Here is a 19,376-nt window from a genome sequence, read left to right as displayed (position 1 = left end):
GTAAGTGAAGCAAACAAGATGTTAAATTAAATAAAAGTGGTATTTACCCTTAACTTTAAATTTGTTATAGAATTTGTTATAGAATGGCCTATTCTTTTCAACGGATATTCATTTTTTTATTCTTGAGAGGAAAATAACTTTTTTAAACAACTCTCTCTTTTTATCTTTTACCGACATTGGCAGCCAAAAAAAATATTGCGCTGTAAGGCTACCATTTTATTTTTATTGTTACTTTTAAAATATTTCTCTCTTTTTCTTTTCTGGCCCTCTGCTAGTCATCTCTAGTCCTTCAAATGCAAACCACTGCTTGGATGCTAGGGTAAATTGGACCATAACAACCAGATGCTGTTACCTTAATGTTGGAATAAACCTCCTCCAATTTATCCGGACAGAGCAACCAGATAGCTGCTAAAATTGTAAACTGGACAGCTGCTCTGCATAAAGCTAATTAATTAAAAAGCTACAAAAACAAGATTTGAAGTTAACTGAAAATGTCTTAGAACAAATGCCTACATCATAAACTACTCTTAGTAACTTAGTACAAAGTAGATCCAAGGTCTGGTCTCCTCAGACAAAGGGAGGATTTTGTTTCCTGTAACTGGCTAACAACTAGGTACTTGGTAAAAAGGTCAAACTTAATGGATGTATGTGTTTCAAACTTCAATACCTGTTGGATAATTAACATGGCTAATATTACATTAGCTTCACAAGGGCATTAGGCAAAAGTTCATACTAAACTACTTGAAAAACACACTTATTGTTGTGCCAAAACACCACCTACAGGACAGTATAAATTCCTTGAGTGCCCTGGTTTTTCCACATGCCGGATCATTATTTGTTATGGATATTTTACTGATGTCATAGCTTTAATGTACAAAATAGCGTGGCCCACACAACTTGAATGATCTGGGATAAGAGTTTTATTACCGGTTTATTACCGAGTAAATATTACTCACAGTTTACTAAAGTTTATAGCACAAACATTTTTCTCTTCAAACATTAAAAAATAGGATCAGAACAAAGTACTGACAATAAACCTTTACCCTGTTTAAAAGAGAGAGAAAATAAAACTAGAATAGATTAAGCAAAAAAAGAGAAGAGCAAAGAGGAAGAGAATGTTAGAAAAAGTGAAGGAAAATTGTGTCAAATATTATGGCACATAGTATTTTGACTGGTTGGGCTAGAGATAAAAATTACACTACCTGGCCAAGATCACTTCAGTGGGAAGTCCTATCGGTAGTCATGACATGTGGTTTAATATCAATTCCATTCACATAATTCAAATTCAAGTGAATGAAAACCTATGCAGGGCAATTAGTGAGTGGTGTTTTTACCACTGCCCCAAGTAGCAACACAAAACATTGTTTACCACAGCCCTAACATGAAAGTTTAAATGCATGCCAAAGGGTTAGTAGATAGTCTCCAATTAATTATATTTTTAATGCTGGCTTAAATGGGATTTTTTGCATAATGAAAGAAAATATGTATGTTTTGGCAGGTGCCAGAAGGGTTACTGTAGGGCTTGCCATAGACCATGACTTGTGTTCATGAAATACATATTTTGAATCTCAGTCCAAACATTCTGTGGACTGTATGACTGTCAGTCAGTTTCACTGAAATCTCCAAATGGCTATAATTGTCAACTTGTGCGTACAGACAAATAATTATTTTATTATAAGGGGAAATACAAAGGTATATAGATATATGCAACAATACCTTTTTGTATTTGTCAAATGCCATAAACTGTATAGCACCATATGGAAATATTCGGACCATCATGGCTCCATTTCCTTTGTACAAGCCAGGGAACCCTTCCTTCTTTTTCACTGCAACTGCTGTGGCCAATATCCCTGTACCAAAACAAGATTTTTCTTTTCAGTAGTAAAACAATATTGAATTGAAATGTAATAGTTGTTTCCATATAAGCACAAAATATACAGTAGGACTACTTTACCTTAATAGCCTTAGTAGGTTAGAAGGAAGATATTAATTTAAATTATGTTATTATATATTATGTTTTTTTAAAATCACTGTGAACAGAGTAGTAGGTGAGGTGAGCTGCCATGAAAACCAGAGTTGCCCCAGAAGACCTCAAAGTTTACAATAATCCATCTGGATCATCCACTCTAGATAATTCTTGGCCAAAAAAATATATTACCAGAGTATTGGTCTTCCATGTTTAAACAATTGCCACAAGTGCTAAGGAAGTGCCAAAAATGCTGGACCGTAAAATCCAAATTCCATTCCTATTTGCAAATCTGGAGCACCAATGAAAGCAAAAAATAAAATATATCTAGTGTAAAATATGTTTTTAGAGACTACTAGAACCATCACACTTCAAAATTTAAGAGATGGACTCTAGCCCTCACATTCTCTTTTTGAAAGGGGAACTATAGCAAAAATTAAATTTTAATAGAAGCTTTCTCATACTGAAGTAAGAAACAGAACAGAATTAAAAGTTCTGCATTGTTTCTGAAACAGTCAAGTTTATATTCACTATTCCTCTCTCAGCATCTGTTTCTCTTCATTCCGTCTTGCAGCAGTTGGGCGTCAGATGAATGATCCAATATATCTCATAGGTGAGACTCCATTTCCTAGCAGATGTATTAGAGCTCACTCAAATAACGGATTCCAGTACAAAAAAACATAACTGCCTTTTGCACAAATTATGCATGAAGTGAGACAGGATTTGTGGTGATCTTAATGGAGTGAGCTCTAATACATCTGCTAGGAAAGGAGCCCCACCATAACATATATTGGATCGTTCATCTGACACTCAACTCCTGAATGAAGACAGATGCTGAGATAGGAATAGTGAAGATAAAACAGTACAGAATATTTAATTTAGTGTATTTAGAAAGTTTCTTATTTCAGTATGCTGAAACTAATATAAAATTTTAATTTTCACGATAGTTTGCATCTAAAGGTGGCCATACATAGTGAGATCCACTCGTTTGAGGATGTTGCCAAACGAGCGGATCTCTCCCCGATATACCCACCTTGAGGTGGGCAATATTGGGCTGATCCGATCGTGGGCCCTAGGGCCCAACGATCGGATCCTAACAAATTGTAACGGGCGGTCAGATCAAAGAACAGATGCGGCCGCAATCCGACAGGATTTTTTGTCCCATCCGATCGAGATCTGGCCGACTTTCGGCCAGATCTCGATCGGGGAAGCCCGTCAGGGGGCACCATACACGAGCCTATAAGCAGCCGACTCGGTCTGTCGGCAGCTTTTATCGGCCCGTGTATGGCCACCTTAAGTCATATTTCTCTAGACTTGCTGGGCGTGTTTCACATACTATACAGGGATTGTAAAACATTTTGCAACAAAATGCTGATACCTGTCCTTGAATTCTGTGGGCTAACGAAATATAAATCAAATAAAAGATGGCCACAACCTCCCAACAGATATCGATATACGATTAAAATTGGCCGGTTCATCAGTTGGACAGGTTTAAAAATGTAAAGCTGGCAATACTAGCCATAAGTACTCACCCAGGTGTCTGTAATGAACATTCTGAGCTTGAAGTAAGATCTTGATCCTATCCAAAGGTGCAATGGTTGTTTTGGCACAACAACTGGCCACCCCTGGAATAAGGAATACGTCTGATTATACATGGGGAAGAACTTAACTAAGAGGAATTGGAAAAGATCTATAAATGGGGGATATTATTTATCAATATATTCAGTAAGACATATGTGCATATGATATGGGTTACAAGATGTCTAGGAATAGAATACTAACACCTTAAAGTATATGTAAAACATCCACCAATCCAAGCATGAAGCGCATGGTTTAATTACAGTTTCTAGTGTGTATTAACAACTTAAAGGGGTGGTTCACCTTTAAGTTAACTTTTAGTATGTTATAGAATGGCTAAGTAACTTTTCAATTGGCCTTCATTTTATTCTTTTAATTATTTGCCTTCTTCTGCCGATTCTTTCCAGCTTTCAAATTGGGGTCACTGACCCCCATCACAACTGCTTTGTAAGGCTACAAATGTATAGTTATTGCTACTTTTTATTACTTGTCTTTAAAATCAGGCCCTCTTCTATTCATATTCCAGTCTCAATGCATGATTGCTATGGAAATTTGGACCCTAGCAACCAGATTGCAGAAATTGCAAACTGAAGAAGTGCTGAATTAAAACCTAAATAACTCAAAAACCACTAGTAATAAAAAATGAAAACCAATTGCAAATTGTCTCAGAATACAATACAATGCTCTCTACAGCATAACTTCCAACTGTCCCGTGTTTAGAGGGACAGGTCTTTTGTACAGACCTGTACTGGAAAGTCCACTTTTTCTCTGCACTGAACAGCCAGAAAAAGAAACAAAGTTTCTAATTTATTTGGCTTTTGGCAGAGAGCCCAGAACAGCCACAGCTTCAGATAATTTTGAGATAAGCAAATAAGTAATTGTAACAATATAAGATAACAGGTCCCTTGGGAGAAGTTAGACTCACAGCTCAAAGGGCAATTTACCTTCATTAGCAAAACTGTAATAACTGAAAAAAAACACAGAAATATGTTCAAACTTTCATAACCTGCCAAATTTTGTAAAATGAACATGGTAATTAGGTGGTGTGGCCACAAAAATAGGCGTGGTACACGCGCCAACTTTTTTGTCCCTCTTTTTATTTCCAAAATGTTGGGAGGTATACTCTACAGCAGTGATCCCCAACTAGTAGCTTGTGAGCAACATGTTGTTGTCCAACCCCTTGGATGTTGCTCCCAGTGGTCTCAAAGCAGGTGCTTATTTTTGAATTCCAGCCTTGGAGGCAAGTTTTGGTTGCATAAAAACCAGGTTCACTGCCAAACAGAGCCTCATTGTAGGTTGACAATAGACATAGGGGCTACTAAATGGCCGATCACAGCCCTTATTTGGCACCCAAGAACATTTTTCATGCTAGTGTTGCTCCCCAACTCCTTTTACTTCTGAATATTGCTCACAGGTTCTAAAGGTTGGGGATCCCAGCTCTACAACATACTAAAAGTTAACCCCAATAATAATAATAAGTTCTTATATCAGGGAAGCCCATTCGTATGTCTATCTGCTGACGTACAACTTCCAACCAACCCTGACAATCATGGAGAATGCTGGAAGCCGTATTACAATAACAACTGTTAGGTCAGAGAGTGCACATCCCTACTGTAAGATAAAGAACCATAGAGCCTACAAGGTTATTTAGCCTCAACCAAGAACATTGTTTTGTAAACAGACAGTGATAATGGACAATGAATAGTTAAGTCATTTATCTGTATATTTTTGTAAACATGCCAATAAATAAATAAATAAATAAATAAATACATGAACAGTTCTGAAGAAATGTGTTAAACTGTATGTGCTGCTTACAGATATTTGAAGTTAAGGAAAACAAAAAGCAAGAAAAACAAAAACAGTGGTTACCTCCCGCTACAAATGACCGCAGCCAGTAGTATTCTTTATAGACAGGTTTAGGTAGGTTCGCTCCTGAGTTACTCACGGTCACTTCTGAGGTCATGGTTTTACTCAAGGACACCAGATTGCCTTATGGTAATTATGTAGCAGCCTGGATTCCTGCACTGGCAGAGCAAAAACAGAAGCATTACACTGGACTTTATATAAGAGGTTATCGAAAAGGGGAGAGAAGCAGCATAAGAGAAGCCTAACTGAAGTATAGTTAAATAGCATTTACAAACTAAACTGCACAATTAATAAGAGAGTAAGTTAGTGTGCATATAAAGAAATACAATAGATGCCAGGAATAAATTAGAACGACTCTCTGGTTATGGGGAGTTTCCAGCTTTGTACTGTATATACAGATAATTTTCACTGAGTTACAGTCCATTCCGACTGATGCCAATGGGAAATAACCTGTGGTGCATAATGGCTGTTTTCATGTATGCCTTGTGAACTTACTGCACTATCCTAAAGGTGGCCATAGACGTAACAATTACGATCTTTCTTGGAAAAGATCTTTCCGAGAAAGATCGTTCGTTTCAATACACACGTGTAGAGCTGAATCGTCAGATATACAGGTAGATATACGGGAAGAAACAATAGAATTCTACCTGCATCTGACGATTCAGTACTAACAATGGCCAATGTTTGGGTCCCTTCAAAGGCCAGCCCGATCAAAATTTTCCGTCCAGCCCGATCGACGAGCCAACCAATATCCAAGTCTTCTGCCGATATCGGTCGGCTCTTTTCCCACCATACACGCAATGAATATCGGACGAAAATTAGTTTCCTACGATATCTCTGCGTTTATGGCCACCTTAAGACTGATTCAATGCAACTGTACACCCACCTCCACTAAGCCACAAGTAAGATACATAGCCCACAGAATTCTCCTAATCAGCAACTATATTAGTGGAACCAACGTGGGCCATTTATCACAAGTGGATTTGCACTGAGACAGTAACCAAAGGAAACCAACCAATTTTTTTTTTTTGCTTTCTTGGTTGCTATGGGTTACTGACAACTTTGACAAATACAAGAGTCCTCTGCACTCAACCCATTATCAATATATTAAGGACATTTTGTGGCTTAAGATCCTAAAAAATGCCTTACCCTTTAAACAAAACAGGAATTGTTTGTCCATATATTGCAATATATTTAAGCTGACCAACTATGTCAGTCATCCCATATCTGGCCAGTCCTACACTCAACTTGCATCTGATTCATTAAGAATTCTATTGCTTCATTATACATTTTACTGACAACTTTGCCCAGTGTTGGAAAATAATCTCCTAGCAGTTTACTGCAATTTGTCACAGAGATGTTGATTTCTGGGGTAAAAAAGAACAATGTTAAAGGAACAGTAACACCAAAAACAGTGTCTTAAAGGAATGACAATATAATGTACTGTTGCTCTGCACTGGTAAAACTGGTGTGTTTGCTTCTGAAACGTTACTATAGTTTATATAAACAAGCTTCTATGTAGCCATGGAGGCAGCCATTCAAGAACAGGAAACACAATGGATAACAGATACATTCTGAAAAATCCCATTTGTACAACAGAGCTTATATGTTGTGTATCCTGTGCTTTTCTCTTTTTTCAGCTTTGAATGGCTGCCCCTATGGCCACAAAGCAGCTTGTTTATATAAACTATTATAAGTTTCTAAAGCAAACACACTAGTTTGCCCAGTACAGAGCAGCAACAGTACCCTATATTTTCATTACTTTAAAAGACTTTCATTTTTTGGTGTTACTGTTCTGATGCTCCTTGTAGTAACCTCTAACTTTACTCTTTGATAAATATACCCCTGTGTGTCCATAGCCCAATAACATCTCTCCACCTCCTTTCCTCCACCCCACCTCTTTTAGTTCTCCCCCTCTGTCCCTGTCCATATGTATTGACAGGTGCAGGGAGGGGATAGGGGGGCATGAGTTACACCAAAGTGCATTTGTACACATACACATGTTCTATAGGCATACAGTCATGTCCCAGGCTACTTGCAGAATTAAAGATTAAAGGTCACACACAATGAAGATGTCAGGCTGGGGAGCTTAATACATTTATAATGCAAGTGTGATCTGTGTAGTTACATTGCCATAACAAATGGGGTGAGTTTCCAAGCCAGAAATCAATATAGTACAGCCCTTATGCTCTATCATTGAAACCTGTCTGTAGCTCAAATGGAATAATTCTGTGGCAGGGTTGACAGGTTGGCAGTTTACCAGACAAATTGGGCTACTAATTTAAAGCCTAGGTGGGTTTTGAAAGTACAAACTAACCAAGGTACGGATTCGGGCTATTTTTTGTACTTTGGAAACCGGACAAAGTTTTGTCTTACTCTAATGTGCCGAGCCTGTGTCTCCCAATGTATGTTGGGTAATGTAGTTTTTGTTTAACAGTTTGCCAACTGCCAAGTTTAATGTAAGACTACAATACCAAGCATGCAATGAGACTGACTTGTGTAGAAGTCAGGAACTGACAGATTTTGGGCTCTGTATCCCAGTCTCCTGTCCCATTCTCTCATTTTCCAGAGACTTTCCTCAATTTCATTCCATTTTGGGTCCCCAAAATTGTCTAGAGGTTGACCTGTTTCACCAATATTTACTGAAATTGTATATGTATTAGGGCCTTGTATACCTCCTGGGCCTCCCTCTGTAGCTACGCCCTTGGTGATGGGCGAATCTGTCCCATTTTGCATCATGGAAAAATTTCTGAAACAGTGACAATTTGTGCTATTTTTTGCCTACTTTTGAAGTGCCTCTTGGCTAGTTTTGGGCTGGTTTTGTAGCTGACTTTGGCTAGTTTTGGGCTGGTCTTGTAGCTGACTTTGGCTAGTTTTGGGCTGGTCTTGTAGCTGACTGGCTAGTTTTGGGCTGCTTTTGTAACCGGCTTTGGCTAGTTTCGGGCTGCTTTTGTAGCTGACTTGGGCTGGTTTTGTAGCTGACTTGGGTGATGGGCGAATCTGTCCCATTTTGCATCATGGAAAAATTTCTGAAACAGTGACAATTTGTGCTATTTTTTGCCTTCTTTTGAAGTGCCTCTTGGCTAGTTTTGGGCTGGTTTTGTAGCTGACTTTGGCTAGTTTTGTAGCTGACTTTGGCTAGTTTTGGGCTGGTCTCGTAGCTGACTTTGGCTAGTTTTGGGCTGGTCTTGTAGCTGACTTTGGCTAGTTTTGGGCTGCTTTTGTAGCTGACTTTGGCTAGTTTCGGGCTGCTTTTGTAGCTGACTTGGGCTGGTTTTGTAGCTGACTTGGGCTGGTTTTGTAGCTGACTTGGGCTAGTTTTGGGCTTGTTTTGTAGCCGACTTTGTCTAGTTTTGGGCTGGTTTTGTAGCTGACTTTGGCTAGTTTTGGGCTGGTTTTGTAGCTGACTTTGGCTAGTTTTGGGCTGGTTTTGTAGCCGACTTTGGCTAGTTTTGGGCTGGTTTTGTAGCTGACTGGCTAGTTTTGGGCTGGTTTTGTAGCTGACTTGGGCTGGTTTTGTAGTGAACTTTGGCTGCTTTTGAAAATTAGATCTGGTAAATCTGTTCTGTGGTGATATGACTATGAAGATGAAGATGTTTCCTTCATCCAGGTCATGGTATATCTAACAACTGGACTTGCTGAGAAATTATTGAAGACTTATTGAAAACTGTTCTGTGGTGATGAACAAATACAGCGTTCTGGACTTCATGGAGCAGAAAATGAGGAAATTTAGGAAGGTGTAGCAGACTGTCCCACAAAACTGCGCTACTGGTACACTTCAGAACAGGGCAAAATTCTCGTCAGCCAAACCCAATATCTGCCCTTTGAGCTTCTGCTGCACTACAAGTCCCAGAAGCCTTCTAGAGGTGTACTGTACCTTCACAGAGGCACATGGTTCCCCCGGAACCAACGATTGGCAGGAAGTGACGAACTCACCAGAATGCCGTGCTTCTGTTTTGGGCCAAAGCCAGCGGGGTGGTTCGTCCCCTTAACCCCTTTATTTCACAACTTCCACGTTCATTTTCCACGTTTCATCATTTTCTCTGGAAGGGCAAACTGTACCGAGACGACAATAACCTCAGGCTTGCGATTCACACGCCTCTGCCCTGTGCACGCTCATCCCATCCACTATGATCAATCCACCTTATTCTACCGAACGTAAATGTGGCTGCAAGTGCGTAAGTGTCATTCTAGGTGAAACTTGTGACGTAAGCAAAACGCGACCTATCACATGATGTATACGAGGGGCACGTGGGTTTAGGAAAGACATAAACACGGAAGTAAGGCTGTCCGGCTGCGCAGAGTATGACGGGGAGGCACTTTGATGTGTGTAGCGGCTGGATTTTAAGGATAAGTGTGTTCAGGAATTGATGTCCTAAAGGTGAAGAAGGCGCGCAGGGCTGAGGGAAGTGAAACAAGTAGGTAGACTTAAATGGCCAAAGTTAATGCATGTAGAGAATGGGGGCGGAGGAAGAATGTTATTATAGTTAAACAGCAATAAGAAGAAAGGGGGTACTGTAAAAAACACAACCGAATTTGGGGAGTCAGCGAGTGTTGCGGGTATTGTGGAGGGGTGGCTCTCAGCTCACTGCACTGTAGGACAGGAACCAATCAGCAGCTAGCAGGACCTGATAGGGAACTGAAGCCTGTCTGTGCTTGTGTGACTGCAGGGCTGTGATTGGCTGTCCCCGCCTACAGTGCTTCTGGCAGGGATTGCTAGGACACGCCCACCCCTCATTTGAAACACAAACTAGGATCAGAGAACATCTATAGGGAGCTCCAATAAAGGGGCTATTTTTAAAGATAATATTAATTTTTAGCACCATGTAAAAGCAACACCATATATTACTTATAATTGCCAACAAAATGAGGCGTATTTTCATTTATCCTATATGTCTCCTTTAACATGTGTCACTTCATATTTGTCTCTGTGAATAAGTCTCTATATTTCATGCAGCGTTTGTTCCCCTGTGTGTACTAAAACTGGACTACTGTGTGCCTAGTAGTTCTCAGAGCCCTAACTACAGAGGAACCAGATAAGTAAGATTTAGTAGCTGTAAGAGACCCATTGTATCACTCACAGATAAGCAGTTTAATATATATTCTTCTGAAAGTTCAGAGGGCTTCCAAACATGATTCTGCGGTAGGATTCAGTAACTTTTAGTTATACCACCACTGGTAGCACAATACAGGTTATCCATTATCCAGAAACTCGCTATCCAAAAATCTCTGAATTACAGAATGGCCAGCTCCCATAGACTCCATTTTATCCAGATTATCAAAAATTGAATTTCATTTATTTTTCTCTGTATTAATAAAATAGTACATTGTACTTGATCCAAACTGAGATATAATTAATCCTTATTGTAAGAAAAACCAGCCTGTTGTGTTCATTTAATGTTTACATGATTTCAGGGCAAACTTAAGACATGAAGATCCAAATTCCAGAAAGGTCCATTATCCAGGAAAACCCCAGGTCCCGAGCATTCTGGATAACATGTCCCATATCTGTATAAATAAAGATTTTCAGCTGAAAGTGGCCAGCCACAATACGCTGCAAGGTCTGATCAGACGGCACAATACATGGGCCAATAAGCTGCCAACTCAGCCCATGCATGATCTTCTTTATTGTGAGGTTGTTTATATTTTCAGGCTGCAGTGTGTTCCATCATATTTTAAAAACAAACCACTGGCAACTGTATATATAAAACATTAATTATCTTAGTATGAATGTGAATACTTTACTCAGATTCTGACTGGTGCTTGTTTTTTGTCTGAGTCTGCCAGTCTGGGGGTGGCAACATGTTAGGTACCCCAAGTCTATTCTGTCACTAACTAATTTCCCATGGACTGGTGCTCTGTACCAGATGAGATATCCTTATTACCTAGCGCTGTGCTGCCATATTGCAAATATTTCCAAACAGGAGCTCCAGTCTGGGTAAAAAGAAAAGTTAGTAACTGAATACAGTGGTTGGTGCCCAATTTATAACCCTCTCCTTGTCACTGAAAGAATATGTAAACTTTCAAAACACCTAAATGTAAAATTTATCATAACATTCATCTAAGCACTTCTACAATTTATATTTTTTTTCTAGTTTTCAAGGTATTATCAGTTTTTAAACTACTTATTAAACTACATTTCTAACAGCTCCTGCTTCTGGTCATTTTCACTTTGAGGAAAGAAACACATTATGATGTTGTTCTATTGTTTCTGTGATCCGTTCTAAGCAGAGCAACATCACAACACATTTGTTTTTTACCTCCGTTAAAATTACCAACAGGTGGTCCAAGAATGCAGGAATCAGTTGGGTTATAATGGGCAAAGATGTAATAATTCCTTTAGCCATATTACCTCTCCTGTTGGTTTATGCTGGTAAAAGGGATAGTGTCATAATGTTATATATTTTATTATATTTATAAGTTCAAATAGACTATTTACTTTGCCTCAGTTAAACACCACAATATTATTTTTTTACTCATTGTCAGTTTAGCTACATGTATTTTAAACAGCAGTTCGGTAAATTTTAATGAACATTTAAAATAATGGGTATTTGATTTTGCTTTGTCCTTTGGGGGACACCAGATCTGATCCTGAGTGTATATATCTAAAATCTCTGCCATAAAGTCATGGGCCTTCCATTTTTTGCCAGAAAAGAACAAGAAATAGTCACAGGAGTGCCAATAAACACATTATTCTATGGAAGGGCAAAAGGTGCAGTACCTTTACTACCAGTAAACTAAAACATTTTTCTCCCCCAAAAAACATAGTATCACATTGTTTTAGATGTAAAAATTCTACATTTTGCAATATATATTTAAACATATTTGCTCTGCTACAGATTCCAGTGGAAAAGGAACTGAAAAAAGGTACAGGTTCTTTCACTGCTATGGCTGAACAGGAAGGGACAGACAAACCACTTTTAAATGAACAGCCTGTGGCTCCTTCTGCATCTCAGTCAGTGACATCTCAAGGTCAGATCATTTCTAAATAATTACATGTTATTATTTTTTTCTGCTTTGCTTTCCTGACATTCCTAAAAGAAAATTCAAGAGGTAGGCTTGTGACATAACCTTCCAGTTGTATTGCTACAGCGGGTGGAAATCATGAAAGCAGTGATGCAACCTTTTTTTTAAATTAAACACTTATTTATGTTTGCATGACACACTGGTGATCCATAATACAATTTCCTGACAATTTAAGTATGCCAAGGTTATTAAAGTTATGCCTGCTCCTAAGGTAAGGTGTGAAGTATGGCACCTCAAGGTGTAGGTGTTGCTGTACCCTTACCACCAGCCCACTCCAATGGAGACCTGTTTCATTTTTATTGTAATTTTTTAAATTGATTCACATTCTTTATAAGAAAACAGCAGTTAGCGCTATTGCAGAAAAAAGTTATACCCCCACCCTCAAAAACACATGCCCGTACTCTTTGGTACATAGGGTAATCATTCTTTATATTCATTTTTTAGGAAGCTAAATTATTATACATTTAAATTAGTGATGTGCGTGCTGGCCTGATACCCGCGGGTGGCTCGGGTTCAGGCCAACCTCGCACCCCTATTTGCAGGTGGCGGGCAGGTCCAGGTCAAGCTCTTCTTCCTGTCTACCCACCCACGACCTTACATTGTCGGTTTCCGACTTTTATAGCCGCACGCCTGCTCGCCCTGTCCCCTTTATGATGTCATCGGCGGGGCGGGTTGGCGCGGGTATATAAAAGGAACTCAGAAGTCGGGCTCGCTCGGGCGCTGATGGAGGGAGGGCGGGTTCGGGTAAAACTCGACCTGCACATCACTAATTTAAATACAAATCATACAAATGATTTTAAAAAGTTTATTCACTAGTCTAGATTTTGTAATAATATGCTAAACTCAAACCCCTTCCCCTAGATCTTACAGTCTGATCTTGGTGCCTGAGGCATAGGGATGTTCAATGATTTGCCCAAGATGATACTCCAAAAATAAGAAAGTGTATCACACACACTCTATATCAAAAAGGTTTTATTTGCCAAAAAAGAAAAACGGTTACAAAATCAAAGCATTTGCCCTAGGTGTTTCGATCGTAGAACGGTCTTCATGCTTTGTTTTCATTTTCTGTTCCCCTGATGACCCTTCTATGGTCGATAACCCATAGGGCAAATTAAACCATTTTGATATAGAGTGTGCAATACACTTTCTTATTTTTGGAGTATACATTTATTAGAGACGTGGTTCGACAGCCTCCTGCTGGATCAGCACCTCAAATCTATATATGAGTGTGCGCCTTCCAACATTTTGTAGTTTGCCCAAGATGATAAGCAGGTAGGAATGTACCTCACTACTTAATGTAAATTGTATTTTGCTGATTTTATTAGATGATGCTATAGTGGAAACAGCAGAAGAAGCAGTTGAACCTCCAGAGGCTGATATCAATGAGCTCTGCAGGGATATGTTCAGTAAAATGGCACTTTATCTGACAGGGGAGCTAACAGGTGAGTGTATCTCTTCTTTGTATATTTTATGAAGTTGATCATATTAAATCTGGTATGATGGGATAGTATGAATTAAGCATTTTAGAATTAACCATTCTATAACATTATTAAAGGGGAAAACCCTCTTTAAAGGACAAGGAAAGTCATTTCTAAGTTACTAAATTTTTTTGACAAACTTCTCCTTTAACCCCAGTTAGTAAGTGATGCTTCTGTTTAAAATTGCTGTTATATTCGATTTGGGGTAACCTACCCATGGCTTGTGCGTGCACTATGCTGGCCAATAGAACAACATGAATATGGCTCTAATATACATCATAGCATAATATAGTGTTCTGGCATCAATGATATATATCCAACAGGATAAAGTCTGATCCAAACCTAGTCATATCACACTAAGAGGCAGATTTATCAAAATGTAAGATTAGAGTTTACCACAGAAAAACTCATCCACTTTCTATTCAATTGTATGGGATTTTAGAAGCGTATTTATCAAATGGTGAACTCCATCGATAAATGCACTTTTAAAAATCCCATAGAACGTGGGTGAGTTTTTCTATGGTGAGCTCTAATCTCACATATTGGTGAATCTGTCCTTAAGTTTGAATTTTATATTAATATCTAATTTCTTTACATGTTTTTATTGTCAGTGGGGGGAAAACTGTATTCATGCACCTTTTAAACTACATATATAAACCAGTAATTAAGGGTTAATTAAGAAGTCACCTTGGAGAACTTTCGCCTGTATAAAAGCATTTGCCATGCAGCCTTGTGACTTTGTAGGGTCACTAGGGGTTGCATTAACAAATTAAAGGTTTAGTAAAGTGTTATATATTTAATTCTAACCTATCTAGATTTAATGTATTCTCTAATCAAATATTTTTGATTGAACCAGGCCTTTGTTTAGCATTTTCATGGCTCTTTTTGTTAAAGGTAAGCACCATGTTACAAATGACTTTGTTAATATAATGAAAGCTTGCAACAGGTAAACTCATAGCAACCAATTACCCTGTTGCATCTTCTTGCTACCTGTCTGAAAACAAGGATTTCATAAATTGCTTACTAGACGTGGTGCAAAATTTGCAGATATTTTAATGAAATGGCTTGTAATGCCTTGGACATGCTACAGTAATTGTAACTATGACTGTATAACACTAATCTGAAAGACATATTATTCCCAGACATAAAATACTTAAAGTATGAACATTTCTTGTATTCATATTCAAGCTACCAGTGAGGACTACAAACTTCTGGAAAATATGAATAAACTTACCTGTCTGAAGTATATGGAAATGAAAGATATTGCTGGAAATATCAGTCGGAATCTCAAGGACTTGAATAAAAAGTGTGAGTAAATCAGAATGAACATTTTCTTTAATGTGCTTCATTAAAGTATCATTTTATATTGTTAAATTCTTTACAGACTTGCCATTTTGACTTGCAGCACTGCCATGTCTGATTTCAACAGTCTGTAAGACCTATGCGCACCCACTGCAAAATTAAATATCAGGGATTCCATTAGTTTAAAGTAAAGGTTTTCAGACCATCAGTAAAACTTCTTTTTGTGGTGATTTCACCTCACCACCCTTAGCAATTAAGGTTACAGATCTATAAAATATTGTAATAGTCGCTCTTATGTAGCTTCAGAGGTTCTGAACACAGTTTGGAGACCTCTGTCCATATCATTTTAAGTCCAGTTTCATTTTAGTTACATGCGGGATTAGTTACATGTGAGATTTGTGTGCGGCTGTTCCTGTAGTCATCTGGGAATAACACATTAATGAAATGGTCTAGGGACTCTAGCCTATAAATATGTGTCTGTGATCACAAAACACATCAGATCTTGACTTTTATACGCATTAAATATATATATTGATTTTATTCACTATCCATTGGTCGCAAGAGTGCTTGCTCTACGGTTTGGTTTTAATGAAATTGTATTGACATAATGCACTGGTCTTCCCTTTTAAATATTCAGAGGTGAGGGTTAAAGGGATACTGTCATGGGAAAAAAATTTTTTTCAAAATGCATCAGTTAATAGTGCTGCTCCAGCAGAATTATGCACTGAAATCCATTTCTCAAAAGAGCAAACAGATTTTTTTATATTCAATTTTGAAATCTGACATGGGGCTAGACATTTTGTCAATTTCCCAGCTGCCCCTGGTCATGTGACTTGTGCCTGCACTTTAGGAGAGAATTGCTTTCTGGCAGGCTGCTGTTTTTCCTTCTCAATGTAACTGAATGTGTCTCAGTGGGACATGGGTTTTTACTATTGAGTGTTGTTCTTAGATCTACCAGGCAGCAGTTATCTTGTGTTAGGGAGCTGCTATCTGGTTACCTTCCCATTGTTCTTTTGTTTGGCTGCTGGAAGGGGGGTGATGTCACTCCAACTTGCAGTAAAGAGTGATTGAAGTTTATCAGAGCACAAGTCACATGACTTGGGGCAGCTGGGAAATTGACAATATGTCTAGCCCCATGTCAGATTTCAAAATTGAATATAAAAAAATCTGTTTGGTCTTTTGATAAATGGATTTCAGTGCAGAATTCTGCTGGAGCAGCACTATTAACTGATTCATTTTGGAAAAAATGTTTTTCCCATGACAGTATCCCTTTAAGGTGTGAGAATTTAAGCCGCTAGATTCCTAAACTAAAGACCTATACTCATCTGACCTTACATCTGCATTTTCAAGAATTTAGCACTATTTTAAAAGAGAACAATATTTGTGTTTGTATATTCCTGTAGATTTTTTGGAAGGGTTTGGGGCAGAAGAAAAAAATAAAAGGGGAATGGTTGCTACAAGACAATAATTTTAAAACATACATCAAAAGCCACCATTAACCATGAGCTCCTTGAACAAAAACAAGCTAAAAGTTTTGGCATGGCCCATGACTTAAACATCATTGGCAATGTATGGATAGATGAAAATGCACGGCCCTGGGTATATTCTTATCAGCTCCATGTTGCACTTAAAATGCAACATGAATGAACATAAAATGAAAAATAACATACTGTTGTGTTTTGTTTCTTGTTCTACAGATGCTAGTCTACAGCCCTATCTTGAACAAATAAATCAGATTGAAGAGCAGGTGGCCTCTTTGGAAAATGCAGCCTACAAACTGGATGCTTATTCAAAAAGATTAGGTACTGCAGCCCGTGTTTTTTATTGTAATCTTAGTAAATTATTTTTTAATATCAGGACTGAGGACAGACTCATTTGTGAAGATCATTTGTGAGGCTTAGAAATACTCTTTGCCTGCATTCATGGCAGCAGTCTGCTACTTCTAACTTGCCATTGTGTTATTCTGGGCTAAAATGACACAGAAGTTTTCTATTTCTAAGATACTTTGCATTACAGTTTTCTGGTTACATTTTTTTCTGTCAATTAATTAGATTTGAAGTTAAATAGTTTGAATATTCGATAATCAAAGTACTGTCTCTTTAAAAAAACTTCGACTTCAATAGTTCGCCAAATTAAACCTGCTGAAGTGCTATGTTAGCCTATGGGGACCTTCTAATGTAGTTTTCTAAGTCTTTACACATCAAAGTAAAATCGTTCGATCGTACGCTAAAATTGTTCGATGCGAACGGTTTAATCGTTCGATTGAATGATTTTACTTCGATCGTTCGATTACCAAATTCGGTGAAAAATCCTTCGACTTCAAAATTCAAAGTGGTAGTATTTTAATTCGATGGTCGAATTTCGAAGTATTTTTACACAACGAAATTTTACCTTTGATAAATCTGCCCCTTATTGTTAATTTATTAGTTATGTTTCAGATGGCTGACATGTAGGGGCAGATTTATCAAGGGTCTAATTTCGAAGTTTTCTTTTTGAATTTTTTTTGTCCGTCTTCGGCCTAATTTAAATCGTTTGATCGATCGTAGAAATCGCTATAGGTTCTAGGAGGTCCCCATAAGCTAACATAGCAATTCGGCAGGTTTAAGGTGGCTATGTGTCGAAGTCTACGTTTTTTAACGAGACAGTACTTAGATTTTCGAATGGTCGAATATTCAAAGTATTTTCAATTCGAGTCGAATTTGGCCTATTCGATGGTCGAAGTACAGAAAAAATACTTTGAAATGCAAAGTTTTTGAATTAGAAAATTCACTTCGAATTTATTTCGACCCTTAGTAAATGTGCCCCGTTGACTATGAAATGCATGTGACGCCTTTTGGGAAGGTTGAGGACCAATCAGATGGGTAAGATTGGAGACTTGAAATCATCTGCTTGTGGTGCATGTGTATATGCTGGGAGGACTGATATTTGGGAGAGGGGGGAATTGAAATTCCTTGCTATGAGAGTATTTAGCATATGGAGTTCTTTTCTTAGAGACTTAGAAATGAGAAAGCTGGATTGCTTTATAGCAGTAAAGGTTATACAGTTTTCACATGAAGGAGGTTAATTTGATGATTGACTGATAAACTTGTAGACACTTTTGAATGGTTGAACTTGATGGACATACATTTTTTGTGAACAGAAATGACTCAATTTGTAGCACACAGTTAATTTAAAGGGCATGTAAACCTAATCCCAAAATGTTAGCATACCTCCCAACTGTCCTGTTTTGCGATAGACAGTCACGATTTTGACAGCTCAGCCCGCAGTCCTCGTTTCTTACTGAAATATCCACAATTTCACTTTGATCTCCTGCACTTCTGATACCAGAAAAAAAATACAACGTTTCTGAAACTTAAATAAGAGACTTTTTGACAGAGAGCTAAGAACACTCAGCACCTGCACTTAGATACAATTTTAACAATTTAAGATAACCAACAATACAATGGTAACTATTTAAGATAAGCAAGTCTCTTGGGAGAACTGTGATTTTCAGATTAAAGGGCAATCCACCCCCAAAAACTCCAGAAAAGTGTTCAAACTTCCTATAACCTGCCGAATTTTGTGAAATGGACATGATATTTAGAGGACGTGGCCATAAAATAGGCATAGTCAAAAAAATTTGACTCGTCACGAGCGGCAGATCTTTTTGTCCTTCTTTCCACTTTTCAAATGTTTGGAGGTATGTGTTAGGCATCCCCCAGTGAAATCAATGGCTATGGGGTTTTTTCCCAGCTGGTGCTCCTGTTAGGAGAGAACTTTACCAGTCTGTGTCTAATCCAGACACCTGTACATTTTTGAGTTTACATGAGCAATAAACTCAGCACATGCAACCACTGACCACTGTACACAGACAGAACAGAAAATATCCAGTGGTTCTTTACTAAGGGGTTTGTATCTTAAAATCACAGCATTTAATATACATCAATTGTGGGTTCTTAATGGCTAAAGCAAAGTTCTGTATGACCACAATTCATTATATTATTCACCTTTTTTTCTTCCTTCCAGAGGCGAAATTCAAGAAACTAGAAAAACGATGAGAGAACAGTTTTTAACGGTGAAACCGCAAACTCCAGTATTATGTTATGCAAATCACAGCCCATTCTGCAAAGTTTTACACTGCGCATGTTATGTTAAGTTAATTAAAAAAATACATCTGAAAA

The 19,376-nt window shown here is 38.1% G+C and overlaps 2 protein-coding genes across 6 annotated transcripts in view; one reads left to right on the top strand and one right to left on the bottom strand.

Annotated features, from left to right (window-relative positions):
• Window positions 1–9,485, bottom strand: part of slc25a16.S (solute carrier family 25 member 16 S homeolog) — a 19,679-nt gene extending 10,194 nt beyond the window's left edge. Inside the window, exons 1-4 of one of the 4 annotated variants that reach the window (XM_018227482.2) lie at window positions 9,347–9,485; window positions 5,414–5,568; window positions 3,499–3,591; window positions 1,717–1,850 (exon numbers count right to left, since the gene is read on the bottom strand). In XM_018227482.2, coding sequence (XP_018082971.1) covers window positions 1,717–1,850; window positions 3,499–3,591; window positions 5,414–5,507 — 321 coding nt within the window. In that variant the 5' untranslated portion in view covers window positions 5,508–5,568; window positions 9,347–9,485. Of the gene's footprint in view, window positions 1–1,716; window positions 1,851–3,498; window positions 3,592–5,413; window positions 5,569–9,287 lie in introns of all 4 variants that reach the window. The other 3 variants (XM_018227483.2, XM_018227484.2, XM_018227485.2) reach the window with 3 other exon arrangements.
• On the top strand, window positions 9,449–19,376 carry bloc1s2.S (biogenesis of lysosomal organelles complex-1, subunit 2 S homeolog). Of its 2 annotated transcripts, none has more exons than XM_018227486.2 (6): window positions 9,449–9,588; window positions 12,250–12,382; window positions 13,762–13,878; window positions 15,103–15,222; window positions 16,914–17,018; window positions 19,222–19,376. In XM_018227486.2, the coding sequence occupies exons 1-6, from the start codon at window positions 9,541–9,543 to the stop codon at window positions 19,251–19,253; spliced, it is 555 nt and encodes a 184-aa protein (XP_018082975.1). In that variant the 5' UTR covers window positions 9,449–9,540; the 3' UTR covers window positions 19,254–19,376. The 2 variants fall into 2 exon arrangements, with proteins under 2 accessions (XP_018082975.1, XP_018082977.1); XM_018227488.2 differs by lacking the exon at window positions 9,449–9,588 and adding an exon at window positions 9,677–9,828.

The sequence above is a fragment of the Xenopus laevis genome, chromosome 7S, assembly GCF_017654675.1.
Source record: "Xenopus laevis strain J_2021 chromosome 7S, Xenopus_laevis_v10.1, whole genome shotgun sequence".
NCBI lineage: Eukaryota > Metazoa > Chordata > Amphibia > Anura > Pipidae > Xenopus > Xenopus laevis.
The sequence above is the reverse complement of the archived record's forward strand: the minus strand, read 5'-3'. Positions and strand labels throughout refer to the sequence as shown.

What these genes read in the sequence shown, in the direction of transcription:
- bloc1s2.S (XM_018227486.2), top strand. Translation starts at nt 9,541, where the DNA reads ATGATCAATCCACCTTATTCTACCGAACGTAAATGTGGCTGCAAGTGC. An exon ending in TCTGACAGGGGAGCTAACAG is followed by an intron (nt 13,879 to 15,102) that starts GTGAGTGTATCT and finishes TTCATATTCAAG; the next exon opens with CTACCAGTGAGGACTACAAA. An exon ending in TGCTTATTCAAAAAGATTAG is followed by an intron (nt 17,019 to 19,221) that starts GTACTGCAGCCC and finishes TCTTCCTTCCAG; the next exon opens with AGGCGAAATTCAAGAAACTA.